Source organism: Diadema antillarum, unplaced genomic scaffold (assembly GCF_040938485.1).
Source record: "Diadema antillarum isolate AM-2024a unplaced genomic scaffold, OU_Dant_1.0 seq00000698_RagTag, whole genome shotgun sequence".
NCBI lineage: Eukaryota > Metazoa > Echinodermata > Echinoidea > Diadematoida > Diadematidae > Diadema > Diadema antillarum.
Genome location: NW_027271603.1, coordinates 888835 through 915126, shown reverse-complemented (window position 1 = coordinate 915126; position 26292 = coordinate 888835). Strand labels below are relative to the sequence as shown.

Below are 26292 nucleotides of genomic sequence, written 5' to 3'. Positions count from 1 at the left end.
TTCATGAGTGCTCGTAGTGAAACACAAGATTACGCCTCCAAGCCTGCGAAATTTTGAAATTTTTACAATTTGGCAGGGAGTCACCGGGGATGCAGACTCGTGCAAGTAAAGGCCACCGCACACTACACGATCAGACTGGTCTTAAGTCTTAAGCCAAGCTGGGTCTTAAGACCAGTCGTACGACTGGACACCGCACACTATACGACCCGACTGTAAAGCGCGCGCAGTGCGCACTGTGTGCGCTTGCATTTTACTGCATTGTGAATGGCTGAAAGCCTACGACCAGTCGTAGAAATTCAACATGTCAAATCTCTACGACTGGCGCTAAGACCCAGTCGTACGACTAGAAAATGGCAAGACTGTGACGTCACACTTCTAGTCTTAAGGTCTTAAGACCGGTGAATCGGGGCAAAATCGTGTAGTGTGCGGCGGGCTTTACTGTAACTACATTATATAACTATCAATAAGTGAACATTACTATTTATTGCTTGGACACAGACCATCTGGGAGAATTTTTACCTCCGGAAAGGCATCCATGGGAGTCTGCAGAAAAATGACTTTTTTTTGACACAGTGCCAGACACAAATTTGTGACTGGGGCATTAGGGTAAATGATCTAGATTAAGTTTCAATAGCAACATTATCTTACTATGACTTTAAACAAATGAGTGGTCTCTAACAATTTCTTCAAGAGAATTCCCTTTTAATACCAAAACTGATCTTTGTATCACCAAGTCCCTGATCAATGATGAAATCAGTCAGACAGTGATACATTAAAAGGAAAAAAATCATTTGGAGTTTCATTTGTTTTTATAGAATACAGGTTGTAAGTACAGTTGTACATGTACTTGACTGCATTCTCTTCACCTAAAATGCTGCTGTAGAGATAGTGTACAGGTTTGCAGTGTGTAGAGGAGCAATGGCAGAGAGAGGAGGATGAAAGTGAGATGTGAGGAGATTTGCAGTGAACGAGAATAGCACGCCATCATCTCTACTGCCACAAGATACTGGCTTGTCTGGGGAATATGTGCTTCTAGAATATATGTACATAAAGCAGAAACCTAAGAGAGATAGGAGACAGAGGAGATTATGGTGGAGTAAAGAAAACTGAAGGAGAGACACACATGTTAAGATAAGTGGTAGACAAAAAGGGGAGCCAATGGGTCCAGAGAATATCAACTGTGAAGAGAGATAGGAATATAAACTACAAGGAGATTAGAAGACGGACTGGCAAACAGAGTCTAACCATCTAGGGAAACTGATCACATGCCTTAACCAGCAATAATGTGACTGCCTTGACCGTTGGAGTTCCTCTTTATGCCATTTTCACCTTCTTTTTTCTCTGGGTCAGAACCTGAAAATGTGGAGTTCTTTAGTCATTATGCTATCATGTGGTAGTTTGTTTGTTTGTGTGATTGTGTGTGTGTGTGTGTGTGTGTGTGTGTGTGTGTGTGTGTGTGTGTGTGTGTGTTTTTCTATGTGTGTGTGTGTTGTTTTTTGTGGGTTTTTTTTTTTTGGGGGGGGGGGGGGGAGGAAGGAGATACAAGAATGTATGTGTCTACATGCAGAGCTCTTATTACCGGTATGTGGTTAACTTAGGTAGATGTGGAAGAACTGTGAATACATGAACAAAGCCAACAAAGATGTCAGGTGAGTATTAAAAATTTTCAAACCCCTTAAAGTGGAATGGAGGGAGGGTGGTGAGTGTGGAATGATGTGGTTGTTTGTAAAAAGGCTATCTGTTCCAGATAGTTCAGGTCATGAAAAGAGGAACACTCTTACTACATACATACGTACAAATGTAGATAAAAACTTGTATAATCTATGGTTCACTCAATGTACAAGTATAGAGGGCCTACCTCAAGGAGATGGCAATCTCTGTTCAAGTCTTGTCTTGTCAACAGGTAGACTATGTGCGATTTTTATTTGTCAAGGAGACATGGTTAGTAAACGTAGGGATCCATTGTACATTGTAGCTTCATTAAAGATAGGTGATGTAGTGAACATCTCACCGCACAATATAGTTTGTGCTAATAGATGGTGTACATGTAGTTAAATGTACTATAGCATGAAAAAGGAGACCATTTATCTCTTGACTGTTTAAAATGCTATCTTAAAACATTCAGAAAAGAACAAGAAACTTCTTAAAATACCTCAATGTCTTTGTGAAACAAAAGGGTATTTTTGGCTGGAAAATTTATGGTGTAGTTATGATATCGGATGTGACTTGTCATCTGAAAAGGTTGTGACAGTTTTTAGAATTGGCAAAGTGGGTGTCCTCTGTGTATATATCAAGAAATTTGTAGCAGTTGTTGCCAGTATGACCTGACTGCAATCCAATGTCAATATACTCTACTGTAATTATTTTTATCTTGTCAATCAATAACACATGCTGCTACATATGCTGGCTAGGGCTTCATGAAATACAGTTGTTTGGGAGAGTGAAGATAAGCAATGCATGGTATTTCCAATCTGCAGATTCCCATAGAACCACACTATGTGCAATCTTACAATCCTTTGGTACACATGCACAAGGAGAGAGTTTATTCGCAGAGCAAGCAGGTAAATATAACGAGTGGCCCATCAAACCATTCTGATGAAACAAACCAAAACTATCTATAAGGTTTAGAATTTAACAGTTTGAAATTGTGAAGGTTTGATGTGAAGGAAGTCAATGCTACTAATGCTACCCTATGGTTATGAGTCTCTGTTGTCAAACAGTGACAGAGGAAATGTACACATGGCAAATTTTCCAAACTGCCATTTTCTGCAAGATACTATCAGTGCTAAGGGGGAAGTATCGTGGGCTAGATTGCAATATTAAAGATGGCCAATCTTTCTGAAGACATACAATGTACACTGTAGCAGTATTTAGGTCTCTGAAATAAAAAGATATTACAGGCTTACAATGTACATTAATAGCATGATTCCTATCATTGCTATTTATAGATGATGTACATAGTATCATGAATTGAAAATCCAATGAAATTATCTCAGTTCAGACTTATAGTCAATCTGGGGGGTGTTTCATCAACATTTGTCAGTGCTGACAACTGTCAGCACTGACAATTTCAGCAAAATCCTTGGTTTTGATTGGCTGAGATGATCTGGTCACTGACTGTTACTATGGTGATTCAAGTTGTCAGCGCTGACAAACGTTGATGAAACACCCCCCAGATGTATCTTAATTATTCTGCACATGATCACATTGCAAGTGCTTCATATTTTGAATGTAAATTTTGGATCAGTGGAATTTTTGTCCACATTAGAAGTCACCAGACCAAAGTTATGTGTCATATGAGCAATTTTAATGAAATGCTTGAAAAATGAGACACTTTGATGATAACTCTTGATAAGCATTTGATATAATCATCACTCCTATTATTTTCCTTTATTCCAAGTATGTATCCCCATTTTATACAACTGGAAATGCTTAGTATTGAAGGAAATAACATGCAACATTTATATGTTGCTTAACTTGGTGTGTGCCATTAGTTTCTATTGACCTTACAGTGTCTTTTGAAGCCCTACGGGAGAAGACGTGTGTGTTTGCTCAGTTGCGTTTGTACATCACTCATCTCAACATGTTTTTCTTCCCCGTATTGTGCTTGATGCATGGAGATTGAACATGGTGGAATGCAAACACATGTGATCATTATTTGGTGTGAATGATTCATACTCTTCATTACAGCAGACACACTATCTGGCAATTGCATACATTGTAGTGTTCATTGTCTGCTGCCCTTCCCCCTTCATTTCAGTAGGCATGAGTAATAATGTAGAGTATCAGTCATATTCAATTTGCCATTGTAGGAATTTCTGCTGTTCCATCTGTTGGCAGTAAAGGCTGCAGCGCTTCCCAGAGTGTTGCATCAGTTTATATTTAACCGTATCTCAGCAAGGGGAAATTATCTCTAGACTTTACAAAATGATATATGGATATGATATTCATATCTTTTTGTAAAGTCTGAAGATATATTTCCTGTTCATGCCTTACAGTGTATATTTTGCGAGTCTAGATCTTCGCAAATCGGGACTTCCCAATGATTTAGCGAGTGGCTGAATTTGCTATTGTAGAGTACTGTTCACATTGAACAGAGAAATGCATTTGTGCACATCACATTCACATTGAGATCAGAGTCAATATTTTCTCACCTGTCTCGCAAAACTCACGAAAATGAAAACCTCGCGAAGTATTTGGTGTATACAGTATGGATACAATGTGCATTGCATCTGTATGTGCATCACATTTGCTCCCTCATTCAATTGAAAAAAGGGAGAGAGTGATGCTTAGGGTCTGGTGTATTCAGACAGCAGACATCTAACCTACAGCTGTAGGTAGTCAAAGTGATCAGGGTTCAACAGGATAAATAGCTTGTTATACTGTAATTGTGAATTCCACCCACCCTATAGCCTGTTCAGAAAAATACACATACTAGGTTTTGCAGGATTCCTATTATTCACATTGGAACAATGTAATGACTATATTAAAGTTTTATAGTTTCAAGTATAAGGTGTATGGCTATTAAATTTGATGATAAAAATCCAGCTTCATCTACAGTGTATATTTGTCCATTTCTCTGTGTTCATGTTCTTTACTTCAGCCTAATGTTACTCTGCCACCACAGAGAAATGTAGCCTACAAATGTACATTGTGTATGCATGGTTATTTTTCTTCCCCTTCTGACTGTCCTCGGGATCCAATGCTATCCGTAATCACAGCAATTCAACCATTAATTGGCCAGTCTATTAAATTTCATTTTCCTTTCAACAAAAATTTGAGACACTAACATTTTAATTTTGGGTGCTTTATTTGAAGGTTTCGTGTTTGGTAGATTGGCAAGATAATGTCAAAAGTGCATGTACCTAACATTTGACATGGCCTAGTTCATCCTGTATTGTTTTCAGAGTCATGAAACTAATGTAAAGTTGTTAACATGGACAAAAAAGTAGACAAACAAAACTTTAATATTCAACGAAAGTGAATTTGGTAAAGCCCCCCCAATATATTCACTGTGAGCTGTCAGCAGGAATATACAATGTACTGTATATAATGAACAATATTGAATATTGGAGGAGCTTTTACTGGCCATCGCTATGACATGCAGGATGTTTGAGTCTAAATACTATCTAAATACAAATCGTACATGTACTCAGTGGGTGAAAATGTCTTTTCTCTGCCTTACTGCACAGTTCCATGCATATCCCTTTCCTAACTACACAATTAATTTCCATTGTCAGCTTTCTATATAAAGATTTTTATCCTTCAAACTCAGGCTATGAAATGGAAGCCATGCTTAGAGTACACATATATATCATGTGATACTGGTGACATTTACACAGACATTATCTTTTGAAAAGCATACAGTATGTAGATTGCTGCTAAAGATGTCATTAGCAGCAAAAAGGGTTGGTTATTCTACACTTCAGTTATTCAGAAACTACACTGTATCATCCTGATTTTAAGGAGTGAAATGTCCTGCTAATTTTACCATGTTTGAAATAGAATACAGTATGTTGGGAGGACATTATTTTGTGAGCAACCAAGAATTTGTCAGTTGAAAACACTAAAGAACATGTATGTGATTGATGATTTGTGTGAACCATGTTTTACTCTTGCAGCCAGAAATGTGTGAACTGATAATACCGTTGAATGAATCAAGCGTAGACATACCACATGAATAATGCTTTGCAATGCCTACTGCAGTGTAGCCTGATTGTGGTATGCAGTCCTCAGAATGTGTCGGTGAGGATGGGGCATATCATTTTCCTCCCACCTATGGCTTGTCCGTGCCCTTTGTCTTCTGCACAGTAGCACATGTCTAGCTTGTGGGCCTGCCCATTCTGGCACCTATTTCACAAGTAATTTACAATTTTGTTGTCCCCACCACTGTGGGTGGAATATAACAATTGCTGCTCAAGGATGAGCGTTGGAATGATATTATGCCCTCTAGCGATTCAATATAATGATTATGTTTATAGTAATTTTTCTTCTGGAAATTAGTTGTGGTGGTATGACTTCGAGTCATTGTGTAAAATTGTGTGCTACGTACATACAAATATAGGTGATCACTTGACGAGAATAATGTATTTATTAAACGTTCAAACGTATTAAACATACACTTGAAGGTAGTCAAACCAACAGACTAGCAATGAGGATATCCATCCGACTGGTAGCTAGTATAGCATCCAATATGGCAAACTCAAAGCATGGCTGACCTGGTCATGTGGCCTATTTAGACCGCAGTTTGTAATTGTGTTTCAATCTTGGCATATGTTTTGAACAAATTCTCTCTGATATACTGTAAAACACAATATTTTCGCAGCATGAAATTTTCGTGAAATGGAGCCGACGACCTTTTTTGCATCATGAAATTTTTGCAAGTTGCCTTCAACATGCAATGTGTACAGTGTAGACAAGAACTTTCGTGTGCGCATTTTAATTCCGCGAATCTTGGCTCTCGCGAAGTTCGCAAAATTCGAATGCACACGAACATTCCTCGTTTTACAGTATAGTCAGCACAGTAATACAAACTTTCAAGCACAGTTAGGTGTCTGTTGTAAAACACCCTGAACTGTGGATCTGATGCCCATTTTATGTCATCTTAATGGATGAGTGGTAGTCACACTCTTGTTGCTATGACAACAACAGTCCCCACGATCACTTCAACTGTGATGACGCATCAAGCTCTGTATGTACAGTGTACGATAGTTTTCATTCAGTGACTATAAAAGACACAGTGTCTTGAAAATCACAGACCAACGCTCTCTGTGATTTCAAACTCAGAGTTTAACAAGGCAGCATCTGTATAGATAATTTGTCAACACAGTATATTGCATGTATACTTATTGATATCTCATCTATCTATCTATCTATCTATCTATCTATCTATCTTTTTATGCCTCCGCCACGAAGTGGTGCCGGAGGCATTATGTTTTCGGGTTGTCCGTCCGTCCGTCCGTCCTTCCGTCCGTCCGTCCGTCCGTCCTTCCGTCCGTCCTTCCGTCCGTCCTTCCGTCCGTCCGTAATGAATTTTGTGGACAGGGTAACTACCAAAACCTTTTGAGGTATCCTAATGAAACTTGGCATGTATGTGTATTAGGGGGTGAAGTTGTGCCTATCAACTTTTGGGTGCACATGCTCAAGGTCAAAGGTCAAAAGGTCAAGGTCAAATGCTTAAAATTTTACTATTTCCCCCATATCTATGCAATGCCTGAAGATATTTTCTTGAAACTTAGTGTATACATGTACTACCCAATTAAGATTCTCTGGTGAAAGTTTGGGGTCATGAGGTCAAAAGGTCAAAGGTCAAAAGGTCAAGTAAAATGTTAAAATTTCACTTTTTTTCTCTGTATCTTGGAAATTGTTCAAGGTATCTTCATGGAACATAGTGTATATGCATCTACTGACTGGCAGTGGTTATCTAGGGAATTTAGGGTTCATGGGGTCAAAGGTCAGGGGTCAAAGGTCAAGGGCAATACTTCAAAATCTTACTATTTTCCTTATATTTATGCAATGCCAGCAGGATATATTTTTTTTAAAACTTGATGTATGCATGTCTAACCCAATAGAGATTCTCTGGGATTTTTTTTTTGCCAAGAAGGTCAAAGGTCAAAAGGTCAAAGATCAAGTGAAAGTGCTGAACTTACTTTTTTCTCCATATCTCGGAAGTGGCTCAAGTTATCTTGAAACTTAGTACATGCTGAATTTATGTATGTTCTGCCTGACAGTGCTTCTCTTATAAATCAAAGGCCAGATGAAAATGATAACAATTTACTGTTCAATACAGAAATTGCGCTTTTTCTCCATACCTTGAAAATTACTCAGTGCATAAACTTATGAAATGGTCAAAGTCAAGTTAAAGTTCTTAAATCCCCAAATACATGCTCTCCTGTTCATCCAATTAAACATAGGTCAAGGAAGGTAAACATTCAATACATTTGTGACAAACATGTCATTTTAATAATTTGCCAATTTTGTGAAAATGTAATCACACATTGTCCACATGTACTACTGAGTATAGACCTATTAGGAGAATCATGCATTATGGCGGAGGCATACCAGTCGCCATAGCGACATTTCTAGTTTCTTTCTAAATCTGTTGTATACGTGGTTGGTATAGGACTTGTTATCATTCCAGAGTGCTACATGTACAATGTACATATTGTTCATTCATGGCAGGATTGTTCAATGTGATAAAGGTGAATGCAGCTATCATATTGTTCCTTTTTAAGTCAACTGAAATTCATGATGTGAACAATTCAAATTAAAAATCTTTAATTCTAGTTTGGAGTTGAAATGATTCAGATTTTGTTCTTTTTTATGCACAACTTTTGGTAATAGCTCATGACTGAAAGCTGATGATCAAATCTATCTATCTATCTTCTATCTGTTGTAGGCCTATACGTGGTTGGTATTGTTGTGTCATTGTAGTGTTGTGTTCTTATGTGTATTCAAATGTTGAATCATATGTGACCCGCTACCAGAAAAGGATCCGAAAGTCGGGGGAGGACAATTTTCGGGAAATGGCATGACATTATTTCCTTACTCTTCTACTTCAATTTCATATAGCGCAACTCATAAAAGTACACGGTTGTGGAGATATCGATGATTTTATTAGCGCATGTCAAGTGGTCGAGGAAATCAGAGTTTCAAGAAAAATGCCTTCAAAGTTTTCCTTCCAACGCTATCATGATCAAGGGGAGGTGAGACAGTTTTCATCGCTTGACAATAGAAGGCATGCTCCTAGCGACCTCCGCGATGTTCATTCAAGCTTAGCGCCACTGGTCTAAGCACGACCAATCAGTAATCAGGATGTCTTGCACTGACCAATAAGATCACTCCCTCATTGCTAGGGGCGGAGTCTAGCTGCGGCACTAAGTCCAAATCTTTGGACACGTTTCTGTTATGTTGAAAGGCGGAAAATCATGGCCCAGAAAAATGCTAATTTCTTGCCTTTCCTTTAATAATGTAGCTTCAAATTTCGGCAGGTGATAGACAAAATATTTGACTACAAAATTCTGCCCAAAACAGAAATCTGATTTTTTGACCAATTTTTATGATGTGACTTCAAACTCGATTTTCTTGGCTCAGCTGTCAGCGACTTTAGGATCCTTTTATTGTAGCGGGTCACATATGTGTGGGAAATGAAATGAAAATGAAAAAAAAAAAAATCGACCAGGGTATAAAGCTTGAGTGATGACACATTAGAGCCTTTGATGATGTAAAATTGTCTTCATTGTTCCCACATTTCCCGTAATTGATAACTAGAAGCATTTCACTGCATAGAGTTTTCCTTATTTACCAGTCAGTCCAGGATGCATGTAAATGTATGATAATAAATAGCATCAGACTTACAAATTTGATAAAAAAGAAGAGAGGAGAACAGGTTGGCATAGAGTATGTGCTCACTGATTGTTGCAGTCTTCACCTTGAACCCCACTAGGCATGGTGTGGGAGAAGGCTCCCTGTATTACAGCCATGCCAGGGGTGTGCAGGATTTGATTTAACTCTTAGTCTGAGCATGCAGACCCCTGTGTCAAGAACCCAAACTGATATACTGTATACGCTATAATTTTCGCGTACATAAATTTTCGCGAATTGCCGCTGTCATACATTTTCGCGAGTGGTTAAATTCGCGATTGGGGGACCAGAGAAAATATGAAGTGGCAAAGAAAGTGTGAATTTTCAACTTACTAGCAAATAAGAATGATACTAGTTATACACTGCATGAAAAAACTTACCAAGCTCTGCGAACTAGTAAGTTAGAATTCAACATTTTTGAAGTGGTTAAGTCCATCGCGCTAGATTTCTGACGAGTGGTCCCCTTGCGATAATGGATTGGCTCTCTACAGTATTCGTAAGTAGACGTGGACGTGCGTAAACGTAAACAAGCTGAGCCAGTATGGTCTGTTCGGTAAGCCGTGACATGGTATACACTGTACTAGTACTGAAATGTTCGTATCATCAAGGCAAGGGATTCATTTTGGAAGGTAATATTTTCGCGTGTTGTTAATTTCGCGAATAGCTCCCAACTCGCGAAATTCGCGAAAATAAAACCCACGCGAAATATATAGCGTATACAGTATGCTGCCGGCTACTGTATGTCCGAACACATTTTTGCTGGTAGAGTGATACTACTGTGTGAGTCATTTATCAGCAGTGATGACACCTGGCTGGTAATAATCAAATCAATCTTGAAAGATGAATCTCAGCTGCAATATCATATCTCTATACTTGTCATTTATGAAATCAAATAATATTTCAAGGGCATCATCACATCTGAAAATCCAATGAAATATATGTAGTTGTAAGCTAGAAATGGAAGAAGTACCTGTATATTAATTTTACAATATTTGGTTTGTTTACAAGTATTTCCTTATAAAAATATCAAGATTTGTTTGTGAAATCATAAATGTATTTTTGAAATGAAATCTAACAAGTTGTACATGTTTTTCCTCATGTTTGAAATTGCGGATACACAATACATACAAGTAAAAAACTCAGTGTATACTGTCAGCTGAGGACCAGAAGAGCATTGTTACGTTCTAAGTTTTGAGCATACAATTTGTAAATAAAAACAAAATAATAAATATTCATGAAATAAAAAGTTTATCTACTGTAAAACACAATATTTTTCCGGTGCAATACATTTTTGCGAGTTGCCTCTAACATTCAATGCATATAGTGTAGACAAGAACTTTCGCATGCATTTTAATTTTGAGAATCTTGGCTCTCACGAATGTTATTGCGAAATTAAAATGCACGCTAACATTCTTCATTTTACAGTTAATCAAAAGTGGGTAGAGTTATGACCATTGTTCCAAGTATAGGGTAAAATAGCACCCTTGTTTCAATTTTTAACATTTTACCAAAAATGAAAATAATTTGAAATTGACACCATACAGTCTACATTATGGTGTCAATTTTGAATTATTAAAATCAAGCTCTCCAACATGATACCAAAAACTCAATTACTCCCAAAATTGTGATAAAGCCCTTCAAGTTCTCAGCCAACGATACTGTATGCCCTTGTTTGTCATATGCAGCACATAGATGATTCCTTGATAAATATTACATGATATGTTTTACAAGGCGCTTTCACCAAAAGAACTTGAATTAGAGTGTTAACAAGATGTTTTGACTGCTGCTCTGCATTGCAAAATGAAAATTTACTAGTAAACATATACTGATGTTCAAAATTTGCTTTACCCCAAGTGCAATGTTTTGCATTCATATCGTACATTGTACATTGTACTCACTTTCTGTTCAGTAATACAATAAATCTGATTTCAGATTTGATATTCACTCATGATATGAGATGGAGATAAAACTAAGCTGTCACTTTGAGTCTTGAAGAAATTGAAAAAAAAAACAACTTTTTAGCATCATTTGAGGTGGCATACTACATGTATCAAAGCGGTTTATCACTGTTATAAATGTGTGAATGTTGGAAAGCATTAAGAGAGGATAACTTGCTTTGGGCCTGTGAACACAGACTACTAGCTGTCGGCAACAAATCTCATTCAATCACAGAGAATTAGGAAATTCAGACAGCCTGGGTGATGTGTGAAAGACAGGCTTGTTCTCTTCCAGCAGGAGTTGAAGAGGTGCTGTGTACAGACCCACCATTTTTATCACAGCTCTCTTCCATGGTTAACACTGAGGATTCCCACTAAATTTTGAGGATTCCCCTTTCTGATTTAAGAAGGAAAAAAAAGGTTGATTTTGACATCGAGGTCTAGTCTGACTATGATCCATATCCAAGCAGGAGAGTTGAGAGACACAGTGACAGTGTTAATGAGTGATTGTCAGGCTCCATTGCTCTCTAACCCAGCCTAAGTCTTCATAATTACTATTTGCTTATGAAATGGATAATGAATAGGGCATGACAGTCATGCAAGGCTGTCATCTCATCACTCTCAGGCTGAACTGGTGCGATCATCACTGATGCTTTCATGATCATCATTTTTTTTTTTTTTATATGTCTCTGGACCTTGACATTTGATAAGCAACTGCAATATCAGTATCGCAGTGCAGATCCTTACAGAAGCTGTCATAGTTTCTCATCCATAGGGTAGTCCCTAACTACTATTTTGATTAGTCAACATAAAAGAACAGTCTTTGCTCCAGGCTTTTGAATTTTGTGCATGAAACTTGCTGTTATTTATTTATTTGTGTGTGTGTGTGTGAAACAAATGACAGTAAGACCACGAATCTAACAACATGCAAAAATGTGGCAATGTGCTATGGTAATAGTGCATTTGCACTATACTCGGTGTCAATGCACGAAAACTACATCTCGCGAAAATGTCTGTGACCTCCTCATTCGCAAAAATATGTGTATATGAAAATAACAGCTTAGGAGAAATAATGGTATCTTGAAGTGAATTGTTTTTTTAGTTATAACACGGTATATGATGTGAATCTTTATTGATTTGTGTATAAGTGTAATGTTTTTCTTCTATACAAACAAACAAAAGGTACTGTCTGCCAAGGTGATAAAAATTGCACTGAAATGATAACACTTGGTGTGTCTTCTACCATACCAAACCCACAGGCAGTTTGATGCTGAACTATACAGTCACACTTCCTTTGGCATAATATGCCATCTACCCAGGAAGTTTTTCTTTCCTTTTCCTCCAATATGAAATGCTCCCATTCAGGGCAGGTACACAGTCTCACAGACAGAGTTGATTTATTACAAATTCAGATACTAGTATCCGTAGCTGCTGAATGATCCAGATGATGAATGTCCTGCCTGATTCTTTTGATGCACAAATAAAAGTCTAGGTAACCCCATTTTTAAATCTGTTTCCAAAGCCTTCTTTATATTACCTAGGAGAGATGATAAATGGAGAGTATGATTATAGAATGATTTCTGACATTTGTGGCATGATGTTATAGTGCTCATGTTTGATGCATAGTGTGCACTCAAGATATTTGTCTGAGAGAGATTTTAATGACATAGATTGTTTATGAAAGATGTGTACTGAAAGTTCATTTACAAATTTAGAGGCAAAAGGCAACCTTGAAAAAGGGTAGATATCTCAAAGACTGGAGCCTGTTTTTTATGAATAATTTTCTCTGCTGACAGTCTTTTGCACTGTCTGATCTTACCTCTCATTTTTTTTTTTTTACTATCCTCTCAAAATAAGAGCATCTATTAAGATGAGGAGCACGCTGGTTTAGAAGAGTACAAGGGATCCACTGACAGTTTTTAAATTTTCAGTCTAGGTGTAGTTGTAAGGAATCCACAATAAAAATGTGGTATGCATTTTCTGTGTGTGTGTTTTTTTTTTTAATTCATGCTCATTTATCAGAAGACAGTAAGTTAAGATTAGAGTTTTTGATATCCAAAATGTTAAAGATATCCATTCTGACATCACATATCCATTATGTTTAGGCATCTTTAATTGATTTTTAACACATTTTTGTAGTGACCTTGTTTAACCCGTTCAGGACGGACTGACTTTGCTACAACATGCATTTCCCAAAGACATCTTCCCGAGTGTACTCCGGACTCGTCCTCAACGGGTTCATCAACCAGCAGGGAGATGTGTTATCAAGCAGTCAGAATACAATGTAACCAATTTGCTGGAAGTGTTGTTACCATTTAATAGTAGGACTAATGTGGGTACCACTTCATGGTATTTTTAGTGACTTTGAGTTTTCTGTCATAAGTTCAGACAAAAATGGAGGGGTATGTGTTATATTTAAACAGAAAAACATTGTTTTTTCCTGCATAATAAAAAATATGAAATTTCATAATATATATATGAAAATTTGTGATGTGTTCATGCCTTGATTGCTGTCTCACTCAATGCTAATCATTATTGTTTGTCACCACATGCTCGAATTGATAGTCTCTTTGAGCACTTCATACATGGATTCATACTAATTTTCTTTCTGTCTGAGTAACTCAAGATCTTACACATTGATGATCAATGCAGATTCATAAAATTACCTGACACTGTCACTGGCTGTCATCCTCATGGTAGGCAGTGAAAGAAAGGGGATGACTCACTCATGTGCTCTGAATGTTACCCATACCAGCATCATCCCACTCCTTGCTATATACCAAGCTAAACATTAGACTGCAAAGAAATTCTAGGTGAGAAGGTAGGTGTGGAATGGCTGAACTGGAAAACTCCGCCACCTGTTCCCCTGTCTCACGGCTTGTGTGGCCTGTCTAGAAAAGATGTTAACACGTCTGAAAACATAGCGATCTCATCTGAATTTATATGGCTACGATGCATGCTGTCATGTTCCTGAACAGAGACTGTTAGTCACACATTATGAGTACCAGTATCACATTTCTGTTGGAACACCTGCTGTTCACCCACCAAACAACATGAATTGATTATGTTTTGTAGACAGAAAAGTGAAGCGATCGCATGTATACTGAATATGAGGCATCTACTATAGAGTTGTTACTGGAGGAGAAGGGATGTACAAATTGTATAATGGTACATCCTCCTAAATCTGATGGAAGAAACCCATCAATGTTTTCCACTGTTGAACTATCCAAACATTTGTGAAACTCTGATTACTGTAAAAGTGGATATTTTCGCACGACTAATTTTTTGGCTCGGTGGGATAAGAAGAGTTTCGCGTGTTTTTAATTCCGCGGAATCAAGTCATCAACTGCTGGAATATACGGTAAACAAAAATATTCGCGTGCTTATATTTTCGCGCTACAATAGTTTCGGGTTGCGCAAAATGAGTGAAAATTTCAACACCATGAAAATTTCCACTTTTACAGTAAATGATTGTATTACTATTAGGATCATTTTCTGTCTGATCTATAGCTTATGTATGTTCATTGGAGAAAGTACTGGCTATGACTCACCTCCTGGATGTGATTTCGAAAACCAGTTTTGTATTAAGATTTTTTTCTCATTTTTCTGGAGCAGAGTGTTGCAGTCCGTGGTTTAGCTAGTGTAACAAAAGGTGTGTGTATGTTCTTTTTGTTTAATAGTGAAAGATAATGGTGTAAAGAAAAATATGAAGTCTGAAGAAATCAGGTAACAATCCTGGATATACATGGAACCAGGGAGGTACAGTATGTAGCACCTTCCTGATGGGACTAGAGAGTTGACTCTCTCTACATATTGGCATTACAAAGAAACTTGTTATTCCAGATACTAGCAAATGAATAGTTTCTTTCCTTTCCTTGTCGTTCCTTTCAATTTTTATGGGTGAATGCACACGTGTGTAAATCGGACTTTGCACATTGACCTTGCTCCACAATGCATGTCTGTGCATAGAATCAGTCTACATTTGGCCAGGAGCACACAAATGCATGTTGTGACTGGAGGGCAATTTTGTCCACACCGATTGTGTGTAGGTGTAAATGAAGCGTGTAGGATGAGGCCTGAAAGACTGGTATCATTTTCACTTGGCTACACCCAGAGTGAATCCTCATGAAAATGTGATTTATGCATTGCATAAAAGGGAACAAACGCTAAATACTGCTTTGCCTTTTCTCTAATTTTACAAATGGATCCATCCATGATATTACAATGTAGGTTGTGAAAATGTTATCTTGCTTCATGAAATCTTCATAGTGCATTCAATGTTAGGAATTGATTAACTTGGCATTGTAGAATATACAACAATGTGTAAACCAAAACAAAGTTGACATAGGGCCTACATACAAGTTGAAGTTGTGGTATCTTTGTTACAAAAGGGGGATGGGGCTATCGACAAGGAAGGCGTGTACATTTGTACATATTTAAACTACATTATAGGCATATGTATACCTTTGTTATTGTTAGATTTGTTTTAGAGAGTGAATACTAATGATAGAACACTTCCAAATATACATATGTGGATTCAGTTCATGCAGAAATACAAGTTTAGTAGTACACAGCAGTAAAGTTTGAGGAAAATTGGACAATCAACACCTCTTCAATTTTCAGCGTTATGAGAGAGCACTTGATTTATCTTTAATATTAGAAGCTGAGGGCAATAATATTGCCCTTGAGATGCATATGTCGAAGGAATGTGTTCTTTAAGTTCAAAATGAAATTTTGCAGAATTCTCTTTGTATTTTCTTTAAATCGTTGCCCTACTACGACATCAAGAATTATTGTACATAGTCTTCTCATTCAGTGATGATGGCACATGGATTTAACCAAGAGTTTATAAATTGATTTATTCAACTGTTTTTTTTTTTTTTCAGAATTATTTTAGACTTTACAAAAAGAAAATGTGTACAATTTGTGCTAGTACTAACGTACTTGCATCTACTGTATCCACATACATGTACAGTACATGAATTGACGTAAATTCTCTTTTAAATGTAATATTGGCCAATGTAATTATTTTCCTTTTTTGTTGGGTTTAAAACATTATTCACTGTGTGTGAATTATTCCAAACACGATACATTTTACATGTGAATGAAATGTCATTCTTGTGCAAGTTCGGCCTTCCTACATGTATGAGATGTCGAAATAAAGTGAAGGCAAAGCTGGTTCAGACAGTGTCCCTGTCTTATTTCTCATGGTTGATAAAGCAAAGGACAATATGTTACACTGTTATAATGAGGCAAGGTCTTTTGCTATAGACGTACAGGGAAGGAAAGACCCATGGCTGAGAGATAACTGACTGTGACATCTATCACATAGTTAGCCCATAGAGTCCTGGGAACTTTGGCTGCTGATTAATCAGCTTGTTAATATTAAAGCAGCACCTCTGCATGGCTTTTTCTTGGAGAAAGATAAGGGGAAAATACATTGGGACCTCAATTATCCGGCAACGTCCGGACCGGCGGGCCTCCGGATAATCTACTGTAAAAGTGGATATTTTTGCGCAACTAATTTTTTGCGCTCGGCCCGGTAAGAAGAGTTTCGCATGTTTTTAATTCCGCGGAATCGAGACAGTAAGTACTGGAACATATGGCAGGCAAAAATATTCGCATGCTTTTATTTTCGCACTAGTTTCTGGTTGCACGAAAAGCGTAAAAATTTCAACACCGTGAAAATTTCCACTTTTACAGTATTTGGCCGTATAAAAGAGATAATGCCCAAATACAGCACTATCTAACATATCGTGCTTGGGGTATACTCATGTTACAACCAATTTACTAATATTACGATTGTCTGCATAGCATTGTCATGTTTCATACTTTATATGATGGGCAAATGAAATTATATATAAAGATATCCCTTTTTAATGTCCCTTCATGTATTGTTTGTTTAATTGATGTTGACCAACAATGAGATCAATATTGCGACTTGTCGAATACTGCCACTGCACTTCATTGTAACCGCTGCTGTGCACTCAGTGCCAGTGACAAGCACAGCACTGGTCATTGACATACATGTAAGGTAATTGTCTCATGAACTGACGTAAAAGTTACAGTTTGCTGCGATGATTAAAATATGTCCCGTCATGTTTTTTCACGATAATGCTTGAATGTGTCTCTGTTTTGAGTGAGATTTGGCACTGAAATTCCATGAAAACATAAAAAAAAAAATGTGTCAGCCAGCCGGCGTCCAGATAACAGAGAATCTGGACGATCGCTGGCCAGATTATTAAAGTCCTACTGTACTTAAGATTCATGAAAGCTGCTCAAGGTAGAAAGAAATGTCAAAACTTTGCCACCTTTTTAGAGAAAACAGAAGGCATAGTCTTTTTAAAGAAATGTTGCTAAATTCAAGAATTAGTTGAAATTTTAGAAATTAAACAAGGCATTGAAATTACATTTATGCATGACAAAACAGAACATTCGAATCAAAGATAATTTCGTACTCTACTTAAATTTTAACTCATACTTATTTAAACTCTTACAATGAATGATATAAATAAAACAAAGATGTAGCATCAAACCACAGGAATATGGTTTCTTTGACTCCATGAGTTAAGGACAAGTTCACCTTATCATGGATTGAGTGAATGCAGTACTCAATATTAATAGAACACACCAGTAAAAGTTTGAGGAAATCAGAAAATCTGTTCAAAAGTTATAGATTTTTTAAATTTCTGCACAGTCACTGCTAGATGACAAGACTACTACAGTTTATGATGTCAGATGTATAGAACAATATCATGAAAATATAAAGAGAATTCCACAAACTTTAATTTTTTTTAAAAAAAGGACACATTCCCTTGACTTGTTACTGACTGTTAAGGATCATATTATCCCCCCTGCCTTCTGAAAGAGGCAAGTAAAGTGCTCTTTTATTATGCGAGAAAAGAGAAAGTATGTTGAATTTTCTTTGTATCTTCTTTGTATCGTTATGGATATATGCATGTGACATCACAAGCTGTAATAGTCTTCTCATCCAGCAATAGCATCCCTGAAACTTCAAAAATTCAACTTTTGAATGGATTATCTGATTTTCCTTCTACTTTCACTGATGTGCTCTATTAACATTGCTGCATTTTCTCAATCCACATGCATATATACATGTAGGTGCACTTGTCCTTTAAAGAATTAGAGAGAGGGTGAATCTTTTCTCTGTGTACACATTGTAATCAGGAGTCTAAAGAACTGTAATTGCTACATATCCCCATTTTCCTCATATTGTCATGTGTAGGTAACACATAAGACTTTTTACATGTAGGTGCTTTGTGGCTAACTCATACAGAAATACATGTGAAGTCATCACAATAGCACTTGTACCATACACTGGTTTTCTGATCAGGCAATGACGTATGGGCAGAGCCTGCGGTATAACACAAAGAAAGGTTGTCTAGCCATACACATTTTCATCATCTTCAGGCGTGTGTCTTTGTGCATCCTGGATCTCAAGTAGTTATTGTGCGCATCAAAGTCAACACGTTCACAATAATTGCAAGCAGCCACAAGCTACAGCCATTGAACAGTAAATGTTTTCCATGCCTTCAGGTGCCACTGATCTTATCCTTCTTATTTCTTTTTCTTTTTTTAAGTCAAACTCTTCTGATATTAGGGGAAAATATGCTGAATTTCTTTACGCAATCAGTGTGAGAAAAGACAATAAGTATCACGAACCCATACATAGGCATCATTAATAATCATAAACATTTTATGTGGAGAGAGTTAACACATAGAAAAAGCTGCTTGAAAATGTAATTATCATGTCATGTGACAAAATTCTTGCTTCAGGATTTATTGTATCAAGAGCTATTTGTTTGGGACAGCACTTTGTTTAGTTCTTTATGCAGACATGGTGCATATGAGATGTTAAGTAAAGAAAGTCTCACCCATTTCTAATGTGCATTGTTTTCTTGTTCTTGTATCTCTTTCAGATCAGCTGACAGTCTTTAATTGCTTGGGTCGGGATCTTTTGGACAATGCATTTGAAGGCTACAATGCATGCATATTTGCATATGGGCAAACAGGTAACCAGCCGTGCTTCCTGTATGTCGGAATTCTGCCCTTAACCCGTTTAGGATGGGCTGATTTTGCTACAACACGCATTTCCCTTAGACACTTGCTCGAGTAAACTTGGGACTCATCTTCAATGGGTTAAAGATAGAGACTGTTCCTTTGCATATCATTTCAACTCCTGAAATGCATCAAAGACAGATAGCAATTGATATCACCATTTTATGTGACTTTCTGTAACAAAGGTGCCAGAAAGCTGTTCAGTTTTATCTTGTACCCTACATGTACCATCTGTGGGAAAAGTAGATGTTAAGTTTTTGAAGTGGCAGATGTCAAGCCATTGCATTGCATTGGGGCTTCTTCATGTACAGCTGTAAGTGCTGGAAAGTTGCTGAAATGAAATAAAAAGTGTGTTGCATCACTAAACAGTCTTCATCTTTGGGTCTCTGTATGGTTGACTTCATGGTTTGTTTGTTTATATGTTTTGTAAAAAAATGGTGGCTTCAAAACTTTTTGCTTGCCCAATTCAGGCAAGCTTTTTTTCCCCATTGTTCCAAAACCCTTGCCCGACTGTCATTTTCACTTGCCCGAGTAATCGGCAAGTACTTATGTAGCACCTCGCTGCCAGGTGTTTGAAAGGGTGAATAAAAAGTGCACAACAACAGATGTGACATCCCCCTTCTTGAATCAGCAGAAAACAGAGAAAAAAAAACTGATCATGGTGCTTGTTCAAAATCATTCCTTTGCTGTGTCTTTCCCAAGCTCAAAATTGATCTCTACTGAGTAAAGTAACCAGACCTTTGCAACAAAGACATACAATGTCACTTGTCAGATATGAAATATGTCCTGGAAATATAGTTTCCTAATTTCATAGAAAAAATATAGATACATTATGTACATTTCTATTAAATTTCACAGAGTCATTGTTTCACTGCTGTCATGCATCTATCGTGGCTTTGTTTATCTCTCTAAGAATATTGTCCACTGCTCAAAAAGGAAAGTGTGGTGTTGCTTATTTGGCTGAAGTTCCATAAAAAAAATGTACAGATGTGATCAACCCAACCAGTATGTTATTTCATTGTTACCCTGTTCATACTTGAAAAAGCTATCAGATGCTTGTTTTCAAGCTCCCCTGTCAAATTAATTCAAACTGCCTTTTAATACATGCCTTGAATGGCTAAAGGCTTCTGCCTCTCACTCCCAGTGGACAGGAAGCTTCAGTAGCATTTTCATTTCACCAATGATTTGAAGCAGACACATGCTAAGTGGTGAACATACAACATCTTCCTAAAGTGTAGAATATAAGACAAATTAGTGTCAGTTTGAATGGGTGAATGTTTAAATCATGTGCGATCTGAGAAGTGCTTTTCAAATACTTTGAGAATATGGAAAACATTTTTTCTGAAGTTATTAAAAGTAATGAATGTTCTGTCACTTGCAGAACATAAAAAGGACACAATGTTTCTTCCTTTTGTGTCACAGGCATGGAAAAGAATTATTGTGAAAAGATGGTATAAGCCATAGTTATATACAATGTAGCAAGGAAAGTTTGTCATGCTGTGATATCAAGAAAGCTCTCAGCAAAATTATGGCAGTAGCACAATCTTTATTTCTCTGCGCAGTTCTCGTGTGTATCATAATTCTTGTTTCCATGGTTACCTCACTCTTCAGGATGATACTCAGCTTTCCTCACTTCGGTGTCACTGTGTAAAGATTTTATGTCAGGTTTGCTGACTACACTGCATCTTCTGTCATTTCTTGTGGTTACTATTACAGTGAGTAGGCATTCTGTGGGAAGACATATATTTCCTGTGTCAAGGTAACCATACTCTCTGCTTCTTCTTTTTTACAACATTGCCCTCCAGGATCAGGCAAGTCTTACACAATGATGGGAACAGAGGACCAGAAAGGAATAATTCCCCGCCTCTGTGATACCCTCTTTGAGAGAATGGCACAAGACGCTAGTGAAGACTGTCTCTCCTTCAAGGTAGAGGTGTCCTACATGGAGATTTACAACGAAAAGGTCCGCGACCTTCTGGATCCCAAAGGGTATGATCATAGCAACTCATATTCTGTTTTGATTTGCATGTTGATCATTTATACAATCGCTTGTGTCAAACTTAGCTCAAATTAAGAAGAGGTATAATGCAGAGAAATCAGTAGTGAATTTTTTTCAAAAGATTTCCTTTAAGCTCAAGGTGATTGCTTTGCAAAATTATGAGTCACCTTATAATGAAACTATTTTCTTCATCAGGTATATGTTATGCAGGCACCATGATTTGATAATGAGAATCTACACATGCATCAAATATGTCCTCTGAATTTCTGGAAGAGGCACCCATACCTGACATTCACAAGAGACTCACTAAATCTTAGATACATCTTGTCAGTTGGATGAGCCTACTCATACTTGAAAGTTCAGCCTTCTGATCAAACCACACAAAGACAGAGTATGATATATTCACAGTGTAATGTCAATCAGTGTGGACATATCCAAAGTATTTAATCCCTAATGTGCTAGTAAAGTCACAACATGGTAGTGTACTCTAAGGATTATTCAGAGCTTGCAGATTGTCAAAGATTATTAGTTTTCTTCAATTCATGTCTATCAGCTTTAATAACCAGGCAGCCAATGTTTTAGAAACCAAGAGCTCTTTCTGATCTGAAGAGTCAAAATGTGTTGTTGGTTTTTTCTCCCACCTCTTTACAGAAACAAACAAAATCTGAAAGTGAGGGAGCACAAGATATACGGTCCTTACGTGGATGGTCTTTCCACTCTAGCTGTGTCCTCCTTCCAGGTTTGTATTATTTCTGTTTTCCATTTTGTACAAGGTATATTAGAATGCAGTATTATCACAATGAACTGACACTACTCTAGCAGCATTACTAGGATGCATAATTATACAGTGGCAGATCCATGGGGGAGCGCACCAGGCGCGCGCCCCCTTTGCTTTTTGTTAAAACAAAAGAAATTTAAAAAAATGAGGGAGATGTGCTTGCGCCCCCCTTCAATTTTGTACAGGAATTGTACGGAATTCCTGGATCCGCCCCTGTTATATCATCAGGTGGGTGATGAACATGGGTAAAATTTAGAAAGTAGCGACATCAGCAATGTGTCTGATCTGTCGGGGTTATAGTGTTTTATGCTGTGATGAGTTGTTTTCAAGACTTTGATTATACTATCTAGATGAAAAGTAACTTTGGTTTTACAGTTGAAAAGGGAAAGATATTCACTCAGAAGTGTGAAAAGCATTGTAATGCAAAGATATCAATGGGGAGATTTCTGTACTGCAAGCTATGTAGTGCAGCGTTTGTAGAAAAAGATATCTCCATGTTAGGTTGTGTGGTTTGCTCTGCCAATAAGGCAGGAGGACAAATGATTGGGCGTGATTTATATCTTCTTCTAACAAACATTGGTTTCTTTTCATTTGTTGTAAAAGCATGAACAAATTACCAACTGAGAAGAGAACTTGTCATCTGTTCCTGATTTCTAACCACTGGCAATTAGGAGATATTTGTTTTTTTCTCTCTCCCATAGAAAAGTAGTGATGTCTATCCTCCTCCGCAATTCCCTTTCCCAGCATTTCATCCCAACCTTCTGGGCAATATCTCAGAGTAGTCTCATTAACATTCCACTGGTATTCAGTCACTCTCTCTCCTGGGAAGAATGACTATCCAACGTATCTGTCTTTGGCACTCTTGCCTTATTCAACATATGATTGTTGCCTGTCTACTGCATATGGGGTTAAATATTCCTGTGAATTCTACCTCTGAATATCATAAATTTGTGAAGCCTTGTTGAATTTAAAGTGATAATTGAATTGAATTTCAACAAGCTTACACTTTTAAGTTAAATAAATCATCACCTTGCAACTACGCAATTCTGAGTAAAGTCGGCATACAACATGTATTTGTTTCTTTATGTTCAAATGTACAAATGTCCCTGGAAATATTTCAGTGTAGTTTTAGAAACAACCCACAGCAATGTGACACAATTTCCCCCAATATTTGACAATGCTTGATAAGAGAATGTATACTGTAAAGCAAGATATGAAATTTTTCAAATTGGAGCCGACGGCCTTTTTCATTGCAATTTTTTCATGAAAGTTTTGTGAATTACCACTGGCATTCAATGCATATAGTGTAGACAAAAGCTTTTGCGTGCATTTTAATTTTACAAATTTTGGCTCTCATAAAATTCGCAAAATTAAAATGCATGCAAACATTTCTGATTGTACAGTAGTGTGTGTTACAGTAACCAGCAATGTAGCTCTGCCTTATGCAGCCTCTTCCCACATGTCAACTCTAGTGAGTGATAAATGTATTGTTTGTAATGCTCAGTGTATCAGTGTATCGTATTACTACACAGTAATTTATATTGGGGTTAAGCTTAATTCATGCATGGTTCATTGCTGAAGTCTGACATGGTAAAATTGATTGTAAAACAGCATAAAATGATTAAGATTCTATGACTCAAGAGCTGTGACAAAGACAGTTTATCAGCATTTTATTCCAGTCTCAGCATAACTTTAACAATCTAAACACGTAGAGGAAAGCTGTCTTCACTGCTTGGATTTGTTTGTCCAAAGCGAAATGTTTAGAGACTGATTTATGGCTTGATTCACCTAGCAATAATAACAATATTATGCTTTCAATACCCTTCAAACTTTCTTCAAAGCATTTTCACCTATCAGTACAAGTAGTATAGGCCTATATGCAATGCAGCCAGTACACTCTGTATTTCTTGCAAGTTTGGGCTCTTCTAATGAGTATTGATTCCAAATGCTTTATGATCTGCTATTCATTTTGTGCTGATATCATCATTCTAGGTAGTTTAAGTGAATTAATCTAAACACTTCATGTTGTAAACAGGAAATAGGCAAATATCTTCCTATTCTCTGGAATCTGATAACATGATAATAACAGCCACAACCTATGTTTTCCTCATAGTAAACAAGCTAAGTTTGCTTGCCTTTTTTTCCCTACAAAGTAGCTCCCTTTTCCCTTTATGTTCTTTTTTTTTTGTCATAGCCCTTTGCAAGACCTCATGATTTAGTTTTAAAGTAAGATTGAAAATTCTCCTTAAGCATTTGTATTTTTCCTCAAGCATTTTATCCCACTTTCCTTCCTGGTGGAAAAAAATAAATAGTTTTACTTCTAAGTTGTCAAATAAATGTGAATCAAATGCCCTACTATGTAAAGTGACTTGTCATTTAATAGTAGGTTGTGCTATTATGGTCTGTGTATGTGTGTATTGGTATATATGTGTGACTGTGTGTTCAGTAAGGCTTTGTTCAATGGCACATTCTAATCATCTAGTTTTTAAAAGCACTTCACTGCTTGACATTAAGTTATTCCTCATACAGCAAGTGGGCGCAGGTTGTTCCCATTGCTAGAAGGATTAGGAATAGAACACAGAGTGACAGGTTATTAGCATCCTAAGGCCATGCTCTTTCATGACTGTTGAACGGTCATTACCAGTGGTCAGCCTGTGGTCAAGCTTGAGAGAGGCTACGAGTGGTTGTCAATGCCAGACATATTAGATGTGTCTCATCTGCTCAAGACTAGCAAAGTAGTCAGACGTTTGCTGATAGAAAAGCATAGGAACTAATGTTTTACTTTGTTGGGATACTCCTGTAACAGCCATACATAAACCTGAGAAATGAAGCTATAAACTGTCTGATGAGCTGTAGAAATATAATTATGTGAGTACTGTGTATGCCAAATATTTCTGGGGGTTTTTATTTTCATGAATTTTGCGAGTCAGGTGCTATTCACGAATTTAAAAACTTGTGAAAATATTTAAGTCATGATTTCATGAATGTGACGTGTAGGCATACATTTCTCCTTTCAGTATTATACTCCAAAATTGCAAATTTAATTATTTGCGAAGTTTTCAGGAAGTCCTGAGTGGGGAAAAGGTAAACTCACTAAATATTAGTATGTACAGTATGCTACAGAAGCAGTGACATTACAATTAATGCAAAATACAATTTTGGTAAAAATATCAGTTGGAAAAACATACCACTACCAGTGTAAGCGTGAAAATTCTTTGAATTGTTGCAATTAAAGCTTGCCTTATAAAACAATGGCTGGTATTTCAACCTGCACATTTGAGATATCACAAGTCCAAGGTTATGGTGTAGTCCCCACTTTAATTATGATGCCATAAAAACTGTGTGTAAAGGCACTAATGTAAAATAAACATTTTGAAGGTCACAGTTTTAGCTATTAAATATATCATGTTTAGAGGTTTGAAAGGTATGAAACACCTGTACTATGAAAAAGCACTATTAAACGGTATAAATATTTCTTACAGTTACATTCTCGCCCCTGTGTGAATGACTGTCACACAAAGTTTTTAGTGGTAGTTATTCAAATATAGAGAATTGCACCATAATGCTTTTAGGTTATTCATAGATGTTAAGATTCTCCACATATGAAGGATCTAATGAAATGATGAATGAGCAGATGTTCTCAACTGAAATTTAACATTAAGATGCTTCTGTAATATTTCTCTGAACAATTATGGAAGGACTGTTTTCCGCACGTGGTCAACTGCAAATTACATTTTTGGGGACAGGTCATATGGACTCCTTGTTCTGTAGAACCTATGTACAGATGAAATTATGCACCTTGCTTGAATGAGAGAGAGAGTGACATTAATTACAGGGAAAGTTGTGCAGCAACTGTGTCAATACCCACCTGAAACATGATCAGGAAATATTGCACACTGGAGTGCAGTAGGAAACTTGCAATATCTGTTACTTGACATTCAGATTACTCCCAGTGGCCACATGCACAATGTGATTTGCAGTTTGGAATTGCCATTCAGGCAATTGTTCTAAAGTTACATCAGTGGTGTTATACCGTCTACCAAACCTATCGTGCATGCACACTTTACTGTTACAAACTTCAAGAATTTATCTCAAAAGCTTACATTAAAACATTTTAAGTTTCATTGCAGTGTGAA

General features: G+C 37.1%; 1 protein-coding gene across 1 annotated transcript in view; it reads left to right on the top strand.

Annotated features, from left to right (window-relative positions):
* The window catches only part of LOC139737667 (kinesin-like protein KIF13A), an 87640-nt gene that overhangs the window by 3916 nt on the left and 57432 nt on the right, over positions 1-26292 (top strand). The window contains exons 2-4 of the mRNA XM_071648344.1: positions 19241-19333; positions 21185-21368; positions 22030-22117. Of these exons, the coding sequence (XP_071504445.1) occupies positions 19241-19333; positions 21185-21368; positions 22030-22117 (365 nt within the window). The remainder of the gene's footprint in view (positions 1-19240; positions 19334-21184; positions 21369-22029; positions 22118-26292) is intronic.